This window comes from Hoplias malabaricus, chromosome 3 (genome assembly GCF_029633855.1).
Source record: "Hoplias malabaricus isolate fHopMal1 chromosome 3, fHopMal1.hap1, whole genome shotgun sequence".
NCBI classification, from domain to species: domain Eukaryota; kingdom Metazoa; phylum Chordata; class Actinopteri; order Characiformes; family Erythrinidae; genus Hoplias; species Hoplias malabaricus.
In genome coordinates this window covers 57,815,844-57,835,822 of record NC_089802.1, presented here as the reverse complement: position 1 = coordinate 57,835,822, position 19,979 = coordinate 57,815,844, and the positions used below count along the sequence as shown (strand labels likewise).

Genomic DNA, 19,979 nt, shown 5'->3' with positions numbered 1-19,979 from the left:
GGTTATTTTTTTGTTGAATAAAATAGCAATGGTAATTTTTAACACTAAACAATAGTTTAACATTAAATTACGAGTGGGAGAATGTTACAATGCTGATATCAGTTATTTACACAACATCACAGATGAAACACAACAGCGCCACCATGTGGCTTTCGATTTTATTTTAAATTTTGTGTACAGCCCCCTCCAGGGTGTATTCCCTTGCACCCAATGATTCCAGGTAGGCTCTGGACCCACCGCAACCCTGAACTGGATAAGCGCTCACAGATAATGAATGAATGAATGAATTTGTGTACATTTTTTTTATTCTATGTGATTAAATCTTTAATCACAATATTTTAAAAAGGTCAAGATCAGGGAAAACCAGTTCTACAAAATTATAGTCTACAACCCACAATATCTCATTACACACTCTTGCTTTTGTTCTGTCGTGTTTAAATATGCACACGTGTCTTTGAAAAAGACATCATCTAGAGGGGGCACGTTGCTCGAAATGTAAAACAAAACAAACAACAAAAAAATTGTTCATGTCAATTGTGCTATTTACCAATGCCAAAGACACTAATACATCCCCCTATAGTATGAGACCCTGGTATTTGGACTTTACTCTTAACAGTCAGAATGATACTTATCTTCATTTGATAGAAGAACAAGACATCCCAAATTTACATTAAAATATCTGCAGTGTTCATTCATGACGCCAAAACATATTTTCACTGTGCATCAGTCCAATTCATCTGGCCATAATTCTGTATTTTCTTCCCTTTCTGGGAAATTCAGCAACAAACTGTGTTCACGACAAAAGTTCGTTCAAAGGCTAATTTATTCATGTTTATATTTTTACTTTATAATATTTATGATTTTAACTGCAGATACACTGTTCTTAACCTTTCACATTTGATTATTTTGTTTTAAATAATTTCTGTTAAGCACTTTGAGCTGCACTTATGTGTGAAAGGTGCTATACAAACAAGGCTTATAAATAATATTATAATCGTTATTCCTAAGCCCATGTGGTGATATCCGTCACTGAATTATGTCACAGATCAGCAACAAGTCTTGATCTTTCGGCCTTGCCAGTGACACACGAGGATTCACACTTCTGTGAACTCACAAGGCTGTGTCACAAATCTTCTGATGACATTATGCATTGCAGAGGGTGAAAGAGCTACTACTGCCATCTCTTACTGAGGAATATTGTTCGGGCCTAATGTTGTATTTTCAGAAACATTAAACCCAAATTTAAATGAACTTTCCAGTCATGGTTTTACTACAACTTCAAGATGTTTTTTGAATCATATCTGTCCCTGTCCCAGCTTTTTTTTTGGGGGGGAATTTTGTTGCTGGAATCAGTTTGATTATCAGAGTATATTCACAACAAACAATGAAGCTGACAAGATAAAAGAGCAAATATCCTGCCTTTCTAATGTGATTGTTTAAAGGCCAATCAAAGTAGATTTACCAGTCCCTTCTCTTTTTTTGCAAATGGTTGATAACTTTTTGCTACCCAAAAACAACTAAAAAGGGGTAATAATCAGTTATACTTTATGTACTAGAGTGAGAGACACATGTGTTTAAGCTCCCCCCTCCCCACACACACACACACACTCACTAACAGTTGTCACAGCATTCTTTGAGGCCTGAACTGTCCTGCTATATCAGCAGAACTACAGATATGCACATCTTACTCTTGTTTTTCTACCTCTGTCTTCTCTCACTCCATCTGATACACTACACAAAAAAACCAACTGAGTTCCAACTGAGCTGGCTGCACACAAACAAGGAAAGAAAAACAAGAGAAACAGGGAACATACAAAATATCCCCAAAATTCAAACATGCTTCATTACAGTAACTGTACTTTATGGGAGAGTTGATCTATTTCTGTTTTATGGCAGAATACACTGCCCCAAAAAAAGTAAATAAACAGTAACTAAATCAAAATCTTTCAGGAGTCAAATTCAATTCAAGTGTTTAGTTATTTTCTCCCTAAGCATCTTCCCTCTTGACTCTCTCTCTCTCTCTCTCTGTGTGTGTGTGTGTGTGTGTGTGTGTGTAATCCAGTTGGACTGGCTTTATTGGCATGACAATTAATTGTACCCTTGTGTTGCCAAAACGTGGTTCCAGCTCATGCATGCGCACACTTACATAGTAATACTGGTTCCAGTCTGTCACTGTGTGTGCAGTGTGCGTGTGTGTGACAGGGCTGGCCGTGTGTGTGTGAGGATGTGAGGGGGTGATGAAGCCAGGCATGATTGGCAGGGCACTGTAGGCGGGCAGCACGGTTTGGGCAGTGCCATTCAGAGACAGAGGGGCAGTTAAGGGGGGCTTCACTACCTCCAGCTCCTACAGAAAAAAATAGAAATTGACACAATAAGAAAAAAAAGAGTGCTTAACTGCACTTTATTCCCACCATCGATTCAATTTATAGAAATAAAAATCACATAGGATTCCCATAAAATCGTTTGAGGATTCCATGCACTGCAGAGGGTGAAATACCTTCTATAATCGTAATCATTCATTGAAGAACACTGTTCCTAAAATGCCGGCATATTTGTTGCATTTGCTGCCAGAGTAGGAAAACTCAACCCATTCTTGAGCATTAGAGACTAGGCTTTTCATGAATTTCTGTAATATACAATCATGACTGAATTACTTATTTAAGGTGATTTTAAATCAATATTCAGCAATCAGTTTAACAGCTGATTCTAGAATGTGACCATGTCATTAATTATGAGAGATGTATCTGACCTGAGTGACCATACTATTCCACAGTGCCATTTCTACAACATCAGCTATAGGACAATACCTGTTTGCAGCCTGCCAGGATGTCTTAATGGAACATGGAGTTCTACTTACATATGGGAAATAATCCGTGCTAATGTCCTGCTAATGGATACAGCATTTCTGAAGTCCTCAGATGAGTACTTTATTGACATTTCTAAGTGCAAAGCAGTTGTGTCCATTTTTAGAAACAGTTTTAATGGGAGCAGAATATAGTGGAGATTTATTATTCCTGTATTTTTATGCCATATCAAAAAAGTTCATATTTACTTTATGTTTATTTAAAGTATGTATTATATAAAAATATTTGTTTGTTTCACAAAATATCCATTGTGCCATGTTTATTATCTCAGGATGTGACTCGAAAGGTTTCTTGGTTCTGTTATTAGGAGCATAATTAATTAATGATGCAAAGAAAGTTTATAGAGGAAATACGTTTACTTAGATAAAGCAGAAATGCAAGTATATTTTGCCAAACAAATAAATCTAAAGGCTGCACTGTGGGCAATATTCACCTGGATAAAATACCTAGTCAACATTACAGACAAAGTATAGACCAAATATACTTTGCCTCATGGTCTTAGAGCCGTATTCGCTTGGACAGGTATCAAAAATGGTATAGGAGAGAAAAGATTTTCAGCTATTTCAAAAAGCAGTGGACCCAATTCATCATATATATATATACACTAAACCTAGAATTAAACATAGTGGTTTCCAAGTAATGTGATTATTAATATGTCCATAATATGTAAACACTATACAGTACTGTGCAAATGTCTAAGGCAGATAAGATTATTATTATTATTTAAAACCATTTACCTTCTCAATAAACATGGTGCAAATACAAACATAAAATAACAGTAACATTAAAAAAAGTAGTGGATGGGTTATGAGCGAGTGTGAAGAACAAAATTTGTTTCCATATATTCTTGATCGTATGAATTTGTTAAATAAACAGCACACTTGATTAGACACATTAAGGCATGTATTAACTGTGCAGGATGATAACATCTAATAATGATGAGCAAGTAAACTCTTACTGCTCAGATGAATAGTTTTTTAAACTGCCCCTGCTGTGAATGTAGCCTAAAAGTTTAACTTTATAAAACTCAGGACATGTATCCTACCTACTACTGAGGTTTTGAAAGTCATTACAGCAGGTGCAAAATTAGATGATTGAGTGATAGTGTGACCCTTTACCTTGCTGAGGTCTCTCTGCTGGTATGCTTGTGCAGTAGCCTGGCTCATCTGAGTCTGAGAATAGTACTGACTGACAGCCTGCATATAGGTAGTGTAGTCTCCATATGAGGACGTGACTACAGTCTGAGAGAGAGAGAGAGAGAGAGAGAGAGAGAGAGAAAGAAATTAAGAGTTAATAAGTTAATGATATTGATTTATCAATGTATTTATATTATTTCTTTTTTTTGGTTTACTGTCCTAAAGTCATATGGCATGCTGGTTTAAGACTACAAGAATATTCACCTGAGGTTGCTCCTTGCTGTATTCGCTGGCAGTAGCAGTCTCTTGACCACTGGTACTGTAACTCTGTGCTTGGTAATGTTGGTACCACTGCTGCATGGCCTCCTACAACACACAGGAAACCATATTTTCAGAAAGCAGCTCATTATAAGTGTTGACAGAATGCATTTTGAATGATTCCTTAATAATTATGTGAAGTCGGGAAACTGGGGCGAACATTTAAGAAGTTTGAATGGGGAAGAACGCTGTAGAATAATGTGAATGAGAGTTGACATTCAGAACAGTGTGAACACAGACAACATTCTAGAGTGGTGTAAATGGGAGCAATCGTTCTAGAACAGTGCAATTAGGGGAGAACATTCTATAGCCCACCAACCACATAATTCTGTTTGTTTGAGTTTGCTGGGGCAGTTTGCTCTGGCCTTTGGGCCTTTCTACATTTCAACTCTTGCCGCCTCTTTCATTCATTAACTCCTTTCTTTCTCCATTCTTCCATCAGCATACTGCATCTCCACATGCTTTCACCACTCTTTCTGAAATGCCCTTATTGCTGCTGCTCTTTCTCGCTCTCTTCCTTTCTCTCGCTCACTCCCCCCTCTTTATCCAGCGTGAAAGCTCGTTGTCTCATTTCTCTGGAGCTGTAGAATGCGGGGGAGTGAGGGACCAGATGGGACAAAACTACTCCCAGCCAACCCCCCTCCCTCCTTTTCTCTCCCTCTCCCACTCTCACTCATTTTCTCAGAGGTGCACTTGCAAGATGAAGGAGAAGAGACCCATATTCATGTCTATTACTCCCAGTAAATGCCCACATCCTCTCAAAAAGGAGTGTAGGCGTGCACATGAATGTATGATTGTTTTCATATATATCCAAGACAAAAATGTCCAGAGAAAAACATTACAAACATGGTGTATCTTTCTAAAAAGGGGGACAAAATTGTTACTGAGATAATGATTAGGTTTAAATCTGTATGAGACGCGTGAAACATTTATGATGAAAACTGGTATAGTTCAACAGATCAAAAGTCTCGATCTGGAAGAGAAAGTTATTCATTCATTCATTCATTCATTCATTCATTCATTTATTGTCCGTAATCACTGCAACCTAGTTCAGGATCGCAGTGGGTTCTGAAGCAACCTGGAATCATTAGGAACAAGGCAGAAACACACAGGGCACTGGTCCATCACAGGGTATTACACACTCACACACAAACATTTGCATAGCCTAACAACATGTGTTCTTGGACTGGGGGAAGAAACCTGAACACCTGTCGAAAACCCACACAGACACTGGGAGAACACACCAAACTCACCACAGACAGTGACCTGAGGAAGGGGATTAAACCCACAACCCCAGGACTCTGGAGCTGTGCTGCAGCGACAGTTCAACCTGGAACAGAATTTGAAACGCTGAAATAGGCAAACACCAACTCTGGCTCAAACGCACACCCAGTTAATGGAAGAGTGTGTTAAAATGGACTTACAACGGAGGACTCCAAAGTGCCATCCATAACCTGGAGTCTAAGGAAGCTTAAATGAAAGTTAATAGTCTGAGTTAAATGTAAGTGTGTATGTATGATGGCCCTCCCCCTACCCTGTCTCAGCTTTCATCGTGATGCTGGCCAAAATGGGATCTGTCAAATCACAGTTCACATAATCCATGTGTACTGCTAAAGATGACTAAAATGTTGCATAGAAATACTAGCCCTTCTAACGAGTACTGGAAACTTAACAATGTCAAATACATGCTTATACTTTTGTTTAATAATAAAATATATGTTGTTTGCAAGATGCTTATTAGCATGCATTACTTGTTAGTTAAATTAGCCTAATCACTTCAGTGAAAATAAACAAACAAAAATAAATGAATGAATGAATGAATGAATGAAAAGTTAGTGCACCATACATGTTTTGGATGATTCATTACTGTAAAGGTAAGGAGTAAACTGTGTAAATTTGAGTTACAATCTGAGGTACTCTTTTAATATTATATCATAGTGCTGGCAATAGTGAAATTCATATATTTATTCCAACATGTCTCTCCTGATTTAAACTCAAAATGAGACAGTGAGAGAAAGTGTGTGAGAGAGAGGGAGAGGGACAGAGAGAGAAAAATGCAAGAAAGAGACAGAAAGAGACTCTTCTGTCCTTCCTCAGTCCAAGATTACAGTTCCACTCTACATTTTTCCCTCAAAGCCAATCATTGCTGCTCACTACCACTTCAGCTCATCCTCATTCTGCCACGATCCCTCTCAATTGAACTTTCATCACTCCTTTATTCATTTTACTGCAGGCATCTGCCAGCCCCCTGCAGCCCCTTCTGTCATGTTTAGAAATGCTACAGAAATGGGTGTAGTGGAAACAGGCAGAGATGGAGAGAACGGCACTTCAGGGAGAAAATTGGACATGGCCCATACTTCAGCAGCAGGGGTATGGCGGCTGGTTCTAAATTGTACCTCATTTCTGTCTGAGGTGTATATGCGTGTGTAGGCTTAGCCCTGAATACCTATTTGGACTAGTTACATAAGAAGAAAGTAACAAAAAAAAAAACATTTGGCTTTTCACGTTTTCTCAGAGCCAGCAAATGTTCAATAAGGGTGGATATTGCGGATCATTCTGTAAAGGACTCGGCTTAACCATCACCCACTGCGTAACAGCTCGCTAGGCAGCAAAGAACAAGAAAATACATTCAATTTGTTCAATGATCAAGGTATAACAGTATGCAATAAAATATATGGGTAAAAAATGAATACAAATCTCCATAGAAGGGTTTAGTGCGAGAGTTACCTGTGAGTATTGCTGAGTGTACTGCTGTGTGTACTCTGACGTGTTGTTCTCAGTAGTGTACTGAGTGTTCGATAGAGAAGCAGGAGGCAGGACGGAGCTGTAGGTTCCACTGACTGCCTGAACTGCCTGACCTTTACTGCTGCTATTGCTGGGGGCTGGAGAGAGAGAGAAAGAGAGAGAGAGAGAGAGAGAGAGAGAGAGAGAGAGAGAGAGAGCAAGAGTGAGAGCAAGTGAGAGCAAGAGAGAGAGAAATAAACCAAGGCCTTTCCAACATTCCTGTTGCACACACCCACTCACGCAGACTCTTAAACACACACAGACACATACACAAACACCTACACGAACACACACACACTTTGCTGCTTGTGTCTGCCAGCTGTTGGCACCCTGGCGGTTAATGTAGCCTTGAGCGGGGAACAGTTGAGACAAGGCAGTTCTGAACTGTAAACACAAGAGAGTGAAATACTAAGCTAGCACAGGGGGACACTGCAACACCAGCAGATAATTCATCAGTCATATTCAAATGTGTGAATGTGTGTGTGCATTCTTTTTTTTTCTTACTCAGCAAAGACCCAGTGAAATGCCCCCATAATAACATTTTGATGAGGGATATGCTTTTTATTTTTATTTAATTATTTGTAAATACTGTTTCCATTCATACAATACAAATACATACATACATACTTACTGAGGACAAAGGACTGGATAGGCTAAAAATAAAATGTATATAATTTTCAAACACTGAGTCAGAGACTCCTTCACAGTCCACAGTTTTACTTATATAAGTATCTGCTAGAGGTGGGATTAAATCTAAATGGGGACCATCAATGTTTTCTGAAGACCCGATTGGTATTTGAAATTTGCTGTTGCATTGGGATGGATACAGTATGTGTGTATGTGTGTGTGTACATACCTTGGAGTACCACTCCAGGTAATACACTGGCCATATTTAGGTAGGGATTAGAGGGCAGTTTCACCTCTTTAGGTGGCTCTCCCAGCAGAGATGTCTGAGAGGACTGGACCTGTGCACAGAGAAGGAAGGGCAAGCAATTACTATAGACGCCTATAAATTGTATAAAAGTCTATAACAGTCTATTACAACTGATCATTTAAAAAATTGTTATTTCCACTAATTTTTTCAGCTCATTTTTTTTCTCAGAATCTTCAGCTTGATAGATGCAAGGGAGTGAGTCTATACCCAAAATGGACCATTATTTGCATTTTAGGAAACTGTTCAATAATCTGTCCGAATTGAATGAATTATTTCTTTTAGAAATAATCTCAGGACACTACAATCTCTCACAATATCTTATATTTAAGGGTTCTCTAGGAAGTGGAGACCCTACTACTGCTCATGATACAGTAAGAGACTAAACCCTATTGTATTCATAGTACTTAATGTGTATCCTAGTAAAGATTTCCTTTCTTTTTGCACTCTTTAAACTGTTATGCCCATGTCTATGGCTACAAATAAGAACCAAAAATCAGCCTTGCATGCACCCAATGTGATTGGGTTTGTTTATACGACTGGTGATTATTGGCATTCGCAGTCTGATTACAAGAATGTGTCTGAATTTTATATTGATTCGTCTGTTTTTACTGCTGTTTAATTAACTAAACAGTTCACCCGTATGAAGCACAGTAGTAATGAAGGAGCAGGGATCCATTTCAGTCACAGTCAGGGTGTGATTTATAAGCACCTCCAGTTGGTGCTTTGCATGCCAAAACAGACTTTGTTATTGTCTTTGTAAGACCTTCATTCATTCTCACATTTATCAGAAATAAACTTCAGTAAAACTGAATTATGAGAAAGGTCCTTGGGGGACTGTAATTTTCCAGCTATTCGGAGTTAATCCAGGCACACTCATCCACTAATGCAAACACTGAACCAAGGTTTGCTTAATACTAGAGCCCCAGAAGTTGTTTTTTCTACTCTCTCACACAAACGTCATCTATAATGCAAGAGAGAAGAGAGTGCTGTCCATTAGTGCATGTGTGTGAGGCCAGGCCATATGCAATATGAGACTGTACAAGTGAACAGAGAACAGTAAGAACAAGGCTAATACCCTTCTCTCGCTGACTTCATACACACATACAAGCAAACGGAAGAGAAGGACAGAAGCAAGTTTGTGAAGGAAAATGTCAGAGAGAAGAATGTTACTGTGTGTTTCATAGACAGAATGAGGTTGCTTTTCATAATTCAGATAATGGCTGGCTGTACCATTATACACATGAGTATGAGCATACAGTGTACACATATACACTCATGCACACACACACACACACACACACACAAAAACAAATTTCCTTAATATGAATGTTCTAAAATAATTTCTGAACCATTTTAATGCTGACTTTCGAAGCCCTCCAGAATTCTCTATATTTCTTTCTGAGTGACCATTAATGAATGAACTAGCTTTTTTTTTCTTCCCGTAGGTAATTCTAGATTTCTTTATTTCTAGATTTATATTTAGTTTGGCCTTATGTTTATACTTAATTTTGTCAAACCATCACTGTCATACCAAAATATTTTGGAGTAACAGGAATATAACTTTGCTTAAAAGCTTTGTTACCTGTGATAATCACCTAATTACAATGTGTTGTTTTACATGAAATGCTGCATGTACCATAACTATTACAAAACTTCGGTTAAAGTAAGCAAAACAAATTAATTTGTATTTTAGAGGCATTATATCATTAGTCATTAATATTGTGCTAAAATACTTTTTTATATTTGTTGATATTTATCAGTAATATTTTGAGATATTGACACTGGTTTGTTGTCTTGACTGAGACAAAATGTAAAGCTAAATGTAATATAAAATGTACAATTCCAAATTCCTTTATATATTAACCAATAACAAATCTGTTATACATCGTTGTTTACAATCCCATGGTGCAACTATCAATCAGCATGTAGACTCAATCACACAGTAACAATTCTGTTAGTTTCAATTCTGTTGTAATTTTTTAATAACAGTGTTTTATTGAACTTGCGTTAATGGTCATTTAGCCACATAAATAAACGTAGTATCATTAAGATATTTTAACTATGTATAGTAGAGTAGACAGATTCTTTAAATACAACTCCCAGGAGGTGAAAGCACGTTAGAGAAACAGCACACAAATAAAGGCAAACAGAAAAAAAAAAAAGATGAAAGGCACACTCACTGTAACAGCGGTGCTAGTCTCTGGTGTCGTACTATGTGAGTTGAGAGGAGCTTTGGGAGCTGCAGCCCCCAGTAAGTGCCCCAGGCCTGCTCTGGTTAACCCAGGAAGGAAGTTGTGTAGCTGGGCTTGAGCATTAGCTGAGCTCCCTGTGGTTCCTGGAGGTGCTGGCTGCTTGTCTGGAGCAGTGGAGATGACAGAAACTCCATTCTGTTCAGAGCTGGAGCTTGTGTGAGTGCGGCCTGTCGTGTAAGACGTTAGCCCCACTATGGAACCCCCGGCCTGGGACGAGACAGGTGTCACCTCCTGACCCACCTCTGAGAACCAGCAAAGAAGAGTGAGACTGCAAAAAAGTCAACCAGGTCTTCCACAGTTCATAAAAAGGTTAAAAGTTAAAATCCTAGACATTTGGTACAAACTTACGTGATATCTCTAAAACAGGTTTAATATGATTAGAGAGGCCAGGCAGTCGAAGTTAAATTTTACTTTTGTGCTAACAATACAATTTTAGTTTATTTTCTCTTTTGAGCTTCCTCTTCATTATATAAGTGGAACTATCTATCACCAATGGCTTTTTTGATTGGAACTGAAATAAAAGGACGGTGATTAATTTTGTATTTTTTTGATATATGTACATTTATACCTTTTCCTTAGCATAGCAATATACATAGTATCATTTACTGCTCAATTTTCCATTTTTACATCAGCTTCCTTGTGAATTGTGTGAATAAATGCTTATTACATTATCATATATTAAAGCTAATACTACTTTTCTTCTCAACAGGAATTTATTCATATGATTTATTTTAAAATCATATGAATGGCTTGAAAAGAATGACACCTTAATTTAGGTCCCAGTGAAGACAACACTGTGCAGACACTGAAATGGTAATGCCCCTACACATGTTCATACATTTCAAAGGTTTCATCAGCTTTAATACATCAGATAACAGTGTATGCACATGTGCGCTGAATAACATCACAAAAGGAAAAACACTGACTGAAGCGGCAGCCTCTAACTAGTCATAATGTGCTTCTCAAACCGTGCCAAAATTTGCATTGCAAATGCTTTTCTCTGAAGCAGTAGCAGACCTCTGAACTCATGGTGAAAGGAAGGGGCTCAGGTGCCTATGTAACACCAGCTTACAAAACTCACCAGTGGGGGAATCTCCCAGTAGCCCCTTGGCCAACGGCACTGGTGCCGGAGCTCGCAGACCCAGAACTTTATGGAGGAGTAACCTGGAGGGGTCACCTAAAATACTGGGAATCTTTAATGAAGAGAGGAAGAGAGGGTATATGACGAAGAGTGAATAGAGTACTAGAAACTAGATTAGGTTTCTGCTTATGTACTTTATAAGACTTATAAAATTTTGCTATTCTGGCACTACCCTACAGCACAACCATTTTGAAATTAAACGTGTTGTGCGAAAATTACCAATGATATAATAAAGTCTGTCAATTAAATGTTAATTGCCAGTGATGTTTTAAAGATTTTGAAAAAACGTCCTTCCATTTATCAGAAAATAGTTTCCTATTGTTAGGATAAAGGGAGGAAGGCCAAGGTAAAATAAGCTTATCATTAGCACTCAACCTTTCAGTTATGAAGAGAAAAAAACATAACAAAAACAAGAAGTATCTGCTCTTAAATCAATGCAAACCTCCTCATCTGTGAAACACTGAGACTTGAGCATGTAGAGCTGCCAAAAGAACAGGATCACTGTCTTTAATGATACAGTGACTACTGGAATGGGTCAATGACTTTAAACATATACTTACAGCAATAAAAGGGTTTTTCAGAGCAAAAAATATAAATACTAGAGGAGGTATTAGAGGCTGCAGTTCTACATGATCATATGTCATAAGCAAAGAGTAGCTTTTTAATGCTAGTTATTATTGGTAGTTAAACTCGGTTTCTATAGTTATCAAAATGATAACTATAGGAATAGAGAACTGTTGCTGCTAAGCAACAGAGGAATGTAGAGCCAGAAATGGGGCTCAACAAACAAGAACTATGATGTGTAATTTGTGTTTCTACCTGTTAAAAAAGAGTGAACCTTGTCTGAAGTTCATTCAGTAACAGTTCATTGCAAATATAGTATGCTGTTGATGAGTTCAAAAACAAATAGTAGAAATTGTGTTTATACTGAGTTTTTCCTCTAAAAACAACTGTCAAAAAACATGCATTATTTCTGCTGTATGAACATGCACTAGTGTTAAAATGTGACATTTAAAGCATATGCACACATTTGGGCATGCATATTACAGTGTGTTGCTTGCACACACACACACACACCTCACTGGGAATTATTAAATGATATGTAGAGGAAGTACTATCAGTGTTACAGCTGCATACATCATGTTGGTGCCTTTCCTCATACCTCCTCTGGGCTGAATTTAACTGTTATTGTTCAATATCAAATAAAAGAATAATTTAGCCCCCAAGCTCTGAGTAGTTTGCAAGCTAAACAAAAAAACTAATGTCTTCCTGAGAGAAAGTCGCAGTTTTCATTATTTAAAAAAGAACAAAGCAAAAATTTCTTCTCAAGAGAAAATAAACCATTATAGCAGCTGCTGAATAATGTGGCCAGCATATAGATACAGGATTATATATGCACTTACATACAGACCATTTACACTGATGCAAGCGAAAGATATATACTCCTTCTCACAGAATGACAGACCTGCTCATAGGCACACACACACTCACATTAGTGATGTGCTTGTCCTTGATGTGCAGAAGCTGCTGTTGGGCCATCTGCATGTGAAGAAGGTTCTGCAGAACAAGTCCATTCCCCAGCATGGCATTCTGTACCACAACAGAGAGGAGAAATATCACAGTCAGTGTCAGTGTAAAAACTCATCAAGAACTCACTCCTGTTCCTGTGAACTTTGATAGTGCCATTTCCGCTGCCTCCATATCCACATCACTCAGAAGTTTCTGCGTGGTTTACCACAGAAAGAGAGAGGGTGGGGTGGGGGGCACACAGACACACAGAGATAAGAGTGAGCAAGATAGAAAAAGAAAAGGAGAGTAAGAAAGAATGAAAAAATAGACAAAGGAAAAAGGAACTGATAGAGGTAGATCGTACAAATAGAAAAAATGGTTAGAGGAAAAAGAGAAAGAAGGAAAAATGTGAGAGAGAGAACTGACAGAGGACAAGAGCTTGATTTTATATATATATATATATATATATATATATAAAGAGAGAGAGAGAGAGAGAGAGAGGTACAGAGTGAGTGAGAAAAGAAGAAAGATCAATTTTGAGTGTGTATGTGTTAAAGAGGGGAATACCTGCTGTGCTTTTCCAAGTTGGAGCAGTGCTGCTGTCAGTGGCGGCCGGAGAAAGGGAACAGCATGAGGACGAAATTTCCCTGTAGACATAAAAAAAAATAAAAGAGATGGCAGTGTGGTGGAGACACACCAGAAAAATGAAAAGGTATAATGAGTGATTAAAAATAAAAAAAGGTGCCTGGTGAAAGTACAGAAAGGACACAAAAAAGCATGGACGATGCCAGCCTTCTACATTCTCCTCATATCCAAATCCAGCTTGAGCACTAATGGCAACTCATTCCAGAATAGGTAGAGAAGTTTAAGATTTAATCATGGGCTATATTTGGGGGCTAATTGTGTGTTCTCCTTAAGCTCCAGCTTGCAGGCTTTCCGGAGCTCATTTATCCTCCAACCCAATGAAAAGTTCATTTTAATATATGATTAGATTTTCATCAGGAGAGAGACCTGGGCCAGGCTGCTAAACTGAAGATCAGCTTTTGATAATATGACCACACATGAATGGTGTGCTATTAGGCTCTAGAGTGAAATGCCTGCAATTGGCGCTAATTAAAATCTCTCAACTGTTGTGTTTGTATAAAGAATTTCCTAAAGTGTTGTTGAATATTCAGTAGTTCATTTACATAATGAGTATGTGTGTGTGTGTGTACGCGTGTATACCTCGTTTGCCAGCATGGTACGGTCTCATAAGCACCTGAAGGGCAGCTGGGTTGGTCATGCTGTTGAGGAGTTGAGCCAGACTGGGCTCAGGCAGTAAACCTTTTTTATTGCTCAGCATCTGAAAGAAAAGGCACACACATCCACAAATAAATACGCACACAAAGACACACGTCAGAACAGACATGCCATTACTTCATTTTTACATTTTGTATTGAGCTTTCATAAATCTCAGAAAAAAGCAGCTCTCATTGTCTTTGCACTGTGAGCATGTAAAGAAGGATGTGTAAAGAAGGTGCCTCTGAAAAGAGCTATAGCAGTAAAACAACAAAAAATAGGAAAAAAAAAATAAAAAAATAAAAATATATATATATATATATATATATATATATACACACACACACACCATAAATAAGCAACCCACATAACCATTCTCTATCTCTACACAATGTAGTTTTCAGTTACACTATTAAAGTCTCATATCCAGGGCCTTAAATACCGATGGACAGTTGTATTAAAAGTCCAAGAAATGAATTACAACAGATTTATCAGTGTTGTTTACAAAGCACCTATATTTAGAAGCTAGTTTTCCATCACCTATGTGATAAAAGTTAAAAAAAATAAATGGTGAATCTCCTTATTACTCATGTGATCTGGTAATGAGGATGTATGGGGATGATTAAGATTTTTTGGGCTAAATGTAGGAGGGAATATTACATTATTAGGGTGGGAACTTAAACTAAACTGAGTGGTAAATTTCTCAAAAATCCAACACTTCATGAAGTAAGTAAACATCTGCCAACACTGTCAAATAAGCAATTAGCCTTTCAGTGGCCAGGCAGTAGCAAGGCTGAAAAGTCCCACCAGAAACTCCAGATAAACATGTAGAAGTGTGGGGCAGTAAAAATAAACTTTACTTCATACAAGGGGAAACTCTTCAAAGATCCATTAACCAGTGTTTCACAAGGAAACTTGCTTTATGCTTTACTTGTGTTACTGATCACTCCAAACTTTTAAAGTGCACAGACTTGAGAAATCTTGGAGCAGGTCTGAAGTGGACATACTTGTTCAATCCTAAAAGTTTAGCAAATTGCTCCTAATCTTTTAAACTGACAGTCAACACTTGCTTACTTCTATGCAAGCAAACAGACTAAACAGTACAATCTGAATACAGCTTAATAGTAAAATTACAAAAATCTGTAAATATGAACATCCAAGCCTAAACTGCATTATATGGATAATATAACAGGTTGTTGTTGGTACTGCACTATTCCCCACCTCTCTCTCGCTCTCGCTCTCTCTCTCTCTCTCTGTGTCTAAAATTGCATCACTGTCTTTTTATAAAGGTGTTTCCTTAGTCTTATGTTTCTTGATTTTGAGACAACCTGGATAATTGATAATATTTTGTCATACCTACATCCCTTTAGACATTATAATTTATTGACAATTTGTGTGTCATACAATAATAAGATTGGAGTTGGATAGCCACAGTTAGATGCCCCCCCCCCCCCCCCCACACACACACAAACTACATCACGTTCATTTCTGGTTGTGCTTTGAATCTTATAATAAGCTGGTATAAAATACTAGACTACCGAAATATAAAGTGGCTCATTTTATAATTCACTCAGTAGTCAAAAGCCTAAATCTGTGGATATAATATGTATTTGTGTGTGTGTGTGTGTGTGTGTGTGTGTGTGTTGGCATGAGTGGTATAAGCTCTGATCTCCTCATTAGATCTGAGATGTCTGCAAGTAGAATGGCTTAATCCCAATCACACAGAAACTCCATCTGCTACACACTGTACCCCAGGAGGCCTAATACACACACTCACACACCATACACACTCACACACAGACACACGCACACACACACACACAGACACACGCACACACACACACAAACACACACACACACACACAAACACACACTTACTGGGGACTGCTTACAAACAGATTTAGTGTCTTAATGCATTTCAGCAATTAAGTGGGAGATATATGATTGTGGTTGATACTGCATTAAAACCCCACCACCCCCACTCACTCTCTGAGGTAGAGAGTAGCAGACAGACAGATCATGGGGATGACCTCATAGCCCATATGCCTCTGGGCAGCATAAGGACAGAACAACAGACTCACAATAATACATCATGAAACACCCTGAATGACATTTAGGCTTCTTAGATGCTGCTTAAAAAACACACAAAAACCCTAATTACCACCCACATCTGGAATTTGCTCCTGCAGCTGCACCCAAAATTTTTATTACTTGTCAAGTGTTTTTACCCCAATCTTGAGTCTTTTAGGGTGTGTTTATGCTTATTAGCTCTGCTTTGATTAAAACCCTGGTGTGACTGCTCTGTTGGTGCTCTGAATATGTGCAAACACTTTAATTCAAACTCAGGTGCACACCCAAAAAGTGGACCAAAAGAGAGGGTGGGTCTGGGGTGGGGGGGTGATTTGCAGCTATAGAAATATTCTGTGCATGTGTGAATGTTTTGTGCACCAGATATAATTTGCATATGTGTAAAAATCTATATATAAAAGTTTTGCAGTAATATTTTTAACTGTGAGCTTTCACAAGTCTTAGATATTGATTCAAAAGCTTTGAGTGGACCTCTTGAGCTGCAAGCTCAAACAATGATGCAATAAACCCTTTAATAATACAAAAGTTTCTCAAGTGTTTAGGGTTCTATAGAGAACCATTTTTTTTTACCAAAGACCCCTTGTAAAACCATAATTTTTAAGTATGTAGTCAGCTCAGCCATTAAAACAGTGCTTGTAATTATAGCTTAAGCCTATGACTGAAGTGTCCCCATATGTCAGACTTGTGAAACCTTACTGCTTAAAATATCACTGAAATTTTATTTACAAATGTACAACACACTTTCAGACATGCATAAAACATTTTCACACACACATACAATGATCCTACAGCTGCAAACCTTTAATGTCCCTTGGAACCCATTTAGACACTTTGTGTTTAGATAAAAGCTTAAATAAAAATCACAAAACAGAAATATGACCCTGACCAATCACAAAGCTACCATAGCCACGCCTCCTCTCTGAGTCGAAGAGACTGGTGAGCTAAAGCTTAGGAGCCATTTTAATGAGCAAACTATTCACCAAGCTATGAAGGGAGTGAAAGCCAAACAGAGCAAACACAGAAAACAAAACAGTACAGAACAAGCATGAATGGATTAAGTCTGAGTACAGCAAAGATAGCAGCAACACTTGATCGGCAGGTTTAACGGCACATCAGCAGAGTTATCAGCCGCACTTGGCTGGCACGCAGAGCAGAGCAAGTGCCAGTGCAAAAGTTCATTCTCCACTTCCAGGCGGCAGATATGTAAGCTGCTCGTTAACTTGTAAAACATGTCTTACTGCTGCAAGTTCTGAATAATAACTGTTTAAGTAATTTATATCACAGAGGCACAAACAAAGTGCACTGACACTGGGGCTGCAAATCACCTTAAGCTTCAGCTTAAGTTTAAGGAGCAGTGTTCTTCCTGTGCTGCATCATTCTTCCAAACAGAGCGAATATAAAACAAAACAGAACTTTCCAGTTTCCACTCAAGTATGTAATAAAAAGTTATTGTCATGAAAGAATCTTAAGTTAGTCCAGGCATTAAGTTTCATTTTCATGGCATTAGCTCTCTTCATACAGCCTCTCTACTCTCTATGTTATGGTTTTAATACTCATCTTCACTCCTCAGTTCTTTAAAGAACCTTCTACAAAATTGAGGGCAGCATATCTCACTGCCATTTCTGCAATTAGTTGTGATTATTTCAGAGCGAGGGAATCAAATTTACATGGTGTGGAAGTATAATCGTCACTGGCATATGCTTAGCTCTACTTCTGCTTTCTGCTGGATTAAGCAGCTATGCAGGGTGTTTCAGTTTTCAGTCAAAGATCTGGCAGATGTGATTTCTTATTTTCAGTGCCATATTTTCTGAACGACTTCAGATCCTGTGATAATGGAGACTCTAATATTTATTTCAGTTTTCAAATACTGACACCTTAACGGTTAACAGTGGACTTGAGTACCCGTGCATATCCCTAATTTGAACTCTTTGACACTCTTTCAAGTAGCTTTTTGGGTATAAAAAGCATGTGAGCCCACATACATTCTTCATGTATGATAACAGCTCTGAGGATGTGTGGAGCGAGCAGAGTCAGTGGAGACACCTGCTCATCCTCGGGCTGCTCCAATTTTACTCTGCCATGAAAACACAAGAAAGTGAAACACTGGCATGGGCTTTCACGCCAGCCCCAGGCGCAGACTCTGCTAGAGTAAGGCCTGCACCCCCTCAGTCTGCAGTCTGAGAGTGTACGTGAGAGAGAGAGAGAGAGAGAGAGAGAGAGAGAGAGAGAGAGAGAGATTCAGCGAGACAGAAGCAGGCACATTTGTCATTTGAGCAGATTGTTGCTCGTGGCTTGGAGGGGTAGGTCTGCAAAGAAATGTCAACTCGCATTCATTCTGTTGGGTTTGACATGTATTCAGGAGAGGGGGAGATGGATTGCAAGATTTACAGAAAGAAGGAATGGCAGCGGGTGAGAAAGACACAGGTTGAGATGAGGGAAAGACTGAAGGGAGAGTGTATGATGTATTTTTTTTCTTAAGGAAAAATCATTAAAATATTGAAAATGAAATAAAACCCTTTAGATGTTTACTTCCCTGCTTTGCTGCTCCTCTGCTAATACTAAATCAGCAAGGGCTCTGCCGTAGCAACATCAGAAGAAAAAAAAAAACTGCAGAGCTGCCTACACAGCTATGTCCAGAGAAAGGAAGGCAGAATAAAATAGTTCGATAAACACAATTAAGCACATTGATTAGAGAAAAGAGCCTATTTGGGGGGGAAAAAATCAATGCCGGAGAAAATCCACAGCGACCATTATCTGAGAACATATAGAAACATGTGAGAGTGGGCGTGTGTGAGTGGGCTCTTTTCTTGTCATTGGTCCCTTGAACAATGAAAGTAACACTTCTATAAGAAAATGCTCCAAAAAAAAAAAAAACCTGCGTGTGAGCGGCAGGTGGGAGTCCCTTGTGATTATGAGCATGTTTATCACCATCATCGAGAAGGAGAACAACTCTTGGTTGTGCTGCTTTAGCTGATGCTGGTGTGATTAGCCCGGTGCACGGCTTCCACTGTATCAGTCCTACATCTCTAAAATAGTAGCCTGCTTTATTTCCAGCCTGCGAAATGCAGCAGAGAAGACTATGTCTGCCATATCACATTGTGTGAATACTGTAATTAAACTGCCACTGCCTCTGCCTCGCCCTCACATCATTTGGGATGTGTGTGTGTGTGTGTGTGAGAGAGAGAGAGAGAGAGAGAGAGAGAGAGAGAGAGAGAGAGAGAAAGAGAGAGAGAGTGTGTGTACTTTTGAGGTTCCTTTGGTTTTTCTTCACTAGTTACATACAGAAAGTAAGTAAACATAAACAATAAAAATGAACATAGTAAAAAAGAAACTTGTATCCAATTCCTGTTTTCAGTAAAGTTATTGTGTGCTGATTACATTTCTCCACATAGCACAGATTTGCTCAAATTCACCACCACTACTTCTTCTTTCGGCTGCTCCCTCCCATCATGGGTCGCCACAGCGAATCAAACGTGATCCACACCAATGATCTGTCATAGTTTTTATGCCGGATGCCGTTCCTGATGCAACCCTCCCTATTTCTCCAGGCTTTGGGACTGGCATTGCAACGCGATGTATTCCAATGACTAGGTACACACACTCACACCTATGGACAATCCTCCGAGTCGCCAATCCACCTACCAACATGTGTTTTTGGACAGTGGGAGGAAACCG

General features: G+C 38.6%; 1 protein-coding gene across 1 annotated transcript in view; it reads right to left on the bottom strand.

The window, feature by feature from the left end:
* Nucleotides 1–19,979, bottom strand: part of raver2 (ribonucleoprotein, PTB-binding 2) — an 81,410-nt gene that overhangs the window by 5,653 nt on the left and 55,778 nt on the right. The window contains exons 5-14 of the mRNA XM_066663340.1: nt 14,163–14,280; nt 13,506–13,585; nt 12,921–13,019; nt 11,370–11,481; nt 10,217–10,530; nt 7,959–8,067; nt 7,046–7,200; nt 4,265–4,366; nt 3,983–4,105; nt 2,147–2,344 (exon numbers count right to left, since the gene is read on the bottom strand). Coding sequence (XP_066519437.1) covers nt 2,147–2,344; nt 3,983–4,105; nt 4,265–4,366; nt 7,046–7,200; nt 7,959–8,067; nt 10,217–10,530; nt 11,370–11,481; nt 12,921–13,019; nt 13,506–13,585; nt 14,163–14,280 — 1,410 coding nt within the window. The remainder of the gene's footprint in view (nt 1–2,146; nt 2,345–3,982; nt 4,106–4,264; nt 4,367–7,045; nt 7,201–7,958; nt 8,068–10,216; nt 10,531–11,369; nt 11,482–12,920; nt 13,020–13,505; nt 13,586–14,162; nt 14,281–19,979) is intronic.